Source organism: Megalobrama amblycephala, linkage group LG5 (assembly GCF_018812025.1).
Source record: "Megalobrama amblycephala isolate DHTTF-2021 linkage group LG5, ASM1881202v1, whole genome shotgun sequence".
NCBI classification, from domain to species: Eukaryota; Metazoa; Chordata; class Actinopteri; order Cypriniformes; family Xenocyprididae; genus Megalobrama; species Megalobrama amblycephala.
Genome location: NC_063048.1, coordinates 21,180,929 through 21,183,434, shown reverse-complemented (window position 1 = coordinate 21,183,434; position 2,506 = coordinate 21,180,929). Strand labels below are relative to the sequence as shown.

Sequence of the window (2,506 nt, the reverse complement as noted above, 5' to 3'; positions counted from 1 at the left end):
TAATTAAATTTGGTTTTATTTGATTTGAGTATTATTTGCAAAAATCATATACACCAATTTTCATAATGAATAAAAAGTCAAAGGTCATGTGTGTAATACAAATTGCAATTAGTCATATCTACAGGTTTAGTTACAATATACACAAGTAATACATTTTGTTTAAGATGATAAGCAATGTGATTAGTGTGTTTGTTAAATATTACACATTAATTACTTTTTCTATTTGTCTTCCTCTTCACAACAAGGCTCTGTTTATCCATGATGTTTTCAGGGTGCAGACTAGCTGGTAAGTCTTTTTTTTTTTTGTCTTTCCATCTTTTTCTCATGCAACAACATTCTTATCCTCCACTGGGTCCTAAAAAAGCATTGTTAGCAGATGTTTCTCTTTTTTAACCATCAAAAAACTTGACAAAAAAGCTGCATACAGAATGCCATCCCTCTCCGCAGTAGCTCACAGCAGGCTCCATGTCTGAGACTCCATCATTCAGTACTTCTCCGAACCCCTCATCCTCTTCTTTCTTCACCTCCTCTTCCTTCTCTTTCTGTACTTCTTTTTCTTTCCTCACGGGCGCCTCTGTTTTGAGCTTGCTCTCTTCTTGCTTTCCATCGCTAATGTGTGTGGTCGTCTCTTCTCCGCTTCTCTCTGTGAGTTTCATGTGAGATGCGCTGGGCGCTTTCTTACACAGGCGTGTTTTCAGGACTTTCTCCCCCTCGCAAGCGTTCTTTCGCTTCTTCAATTTGCTCACCACTTGTTTCCAGTACTGGGAGGACTGGGTGCTGTACACGGAGCATTCCTGAGGTTTTCCAGCAAACTGGCATGTGTAGGGAGGTCTGAGCCCCTCCTCCGCAGGGGCAGAGCAGCTCACCTGGAGCAGGATGTTAGCTCCTCTCTCTAGCGTCTCCCAGGTGCAGCGGTGCCCATCCTTAGTGCTTAGTTGACCTGACCCCAGCAAGGGATTTATGGCCGTACTTTCTGATCCAGCTACTGCATCTGATGGTTGCTTGGATTTCTTTTTTGCCTCAGAAAATGTTAGGAGGAGGAAGAGGAGGGAAAAGGTGAACAGAAGACTCTGCCCTCGCATGGCTGTGTGGATAAGGGTTATAGAAAAGAAAAAAATCTCTGGTTCAGGGCACAAACAGCACCCTCAGAACAGAGAGAAATCACAGCACCTGCAAAATTAGAGAGAAAAAAAAATTAATGCATGATAAAGGGTTATTATATTTAAGTGAAACCAAAACCATAAAATAAAACCATAAATAAACGTTGACTGAAATAAATTTTTTTAAAAAACAACTTATTTGATTTCCGACAGTTGCCAAGACAACATTTCTCAGTTTCACTTGGTTTAACTGTACTAAAATAACTAAAATAAAAATGAGAACAATCTATGTAGACATAAAAATGACAATAAAAAATGACAAAACGCACAGCAAAATAGCTAAAATTTTAATTAAAATTAAAATGAAAAATGAATAAAATAAAAACTAATTCAAAATATTAACAACTAAAATAACATCTCAATGATACTAAAATAACACTGACATGATGCAGACTACATACTTGAGTCTTAAAATGTTTTGTATGATTTTAATAATTTAATTTAATAATAATTGTATGTAATTTTGAAATAAACCCTTTTTAAGTTTAAAAATTAAAATGATTAAATTTCATCTTTATAATTAGTTATTTATATAAATAAAATTGTATTCATTAAATTGGAATAGAACTATGAGTCTGTATACATTAATTTACTATAACAGCCTGATGCATCAAATCACATCCATCTTAATAAACCAAACTAGCACAGATATGATGCATTTCCCCTTCTTATATGCCACTCAAGCACCTGTATTCTAGAAAACAGCGTTTTCTGTAATATTTCATATTTAGCGTTTCCCTCAGAGCTTTTTACTTACCGAGCTGAGTTCTCCTTCAGGACTGCGAGTGAGAGAAGCTTGTGGAAGGATAAGAAAGGAGGGGGGAGAAATAAAGGATGGAATCAAGGGATAAAGAAAAAAAGTGGGGGAAAGGGGGACTGGATGGTGGATGCTTTTTGGGGGCATCAATAGGGTATCCAAACCTCCCAGAATCTGGCACCTCCCTCCTCGTCTGAAGACAAATGGACACCCCTCACCCCATCCCGTCTCTTCACTCCTTTGTCTCCTTTCACCCAATCTTTCAGTTTCTCTCTTGTCTATCCTTCTTTCCTTTTTGCCATTAAATAAATAAATAAAAAATAATTGAAGCCATTTCAAAAGGGAGACTGCTAATTACTTGAATGTTAAAGAACATCAAACAACATTTCTTGTTGTTTGTGCTTGTTTCTTTTTAAATGTACTTGTCCTTGGATCAGCAGTCAGTTTCCCTAAGGGGCTTTTTTTTCATTTCGTTCTTTTATCCAGTTAAAAATAGTGCTGTAGACTTGGAGACAATCTTATGTGTGTGTGTGTAATGTTGTGTTTAGTCTGTTAGAGTATTCGTGTGTGTGTGTTATTTGCATTTGCG

General features: G+C 36.8%; 1 protein-coding gene across 1 annotated transcript; it reads right to left on the bottom strand.

Moving 5' to 3' along the window:
- On the bottom strand, positions 1-2,062 carry fgfbp3 (fibroblast growth factor binding protein 3). Its single transcript, XM_048191172.1, has 2 exons — positions 1,918-2,062; positions 1-1,170 (listed from the first exon to the last, which is right to left on the bottom strand). The coding sequence occupies exon 2, from the start codon at positions 1,080-1,082 to the stop codon at positions 390-392; it is 693 nt and encodes a 230-aa protein (XP_048047129.1). The 5' UTR covers positions 1,083-1,170; positions 1,918-2,062; the 3' UTR covers positions 1-389.
- Between the last annotated feature and the right edge of the window lie 444 nt (positions 2,063-2,506).

What these genes read in the sequence shown, in the direction of transcription:
- fgfbp3 (XM_048191172.1), bottom strand. Translation starts at nt 1,082, where the DNA reads ATGCGAGGGCAGAGTCTTCTGTTCACCTTTTCCCTCCTCTTCCTCCTC.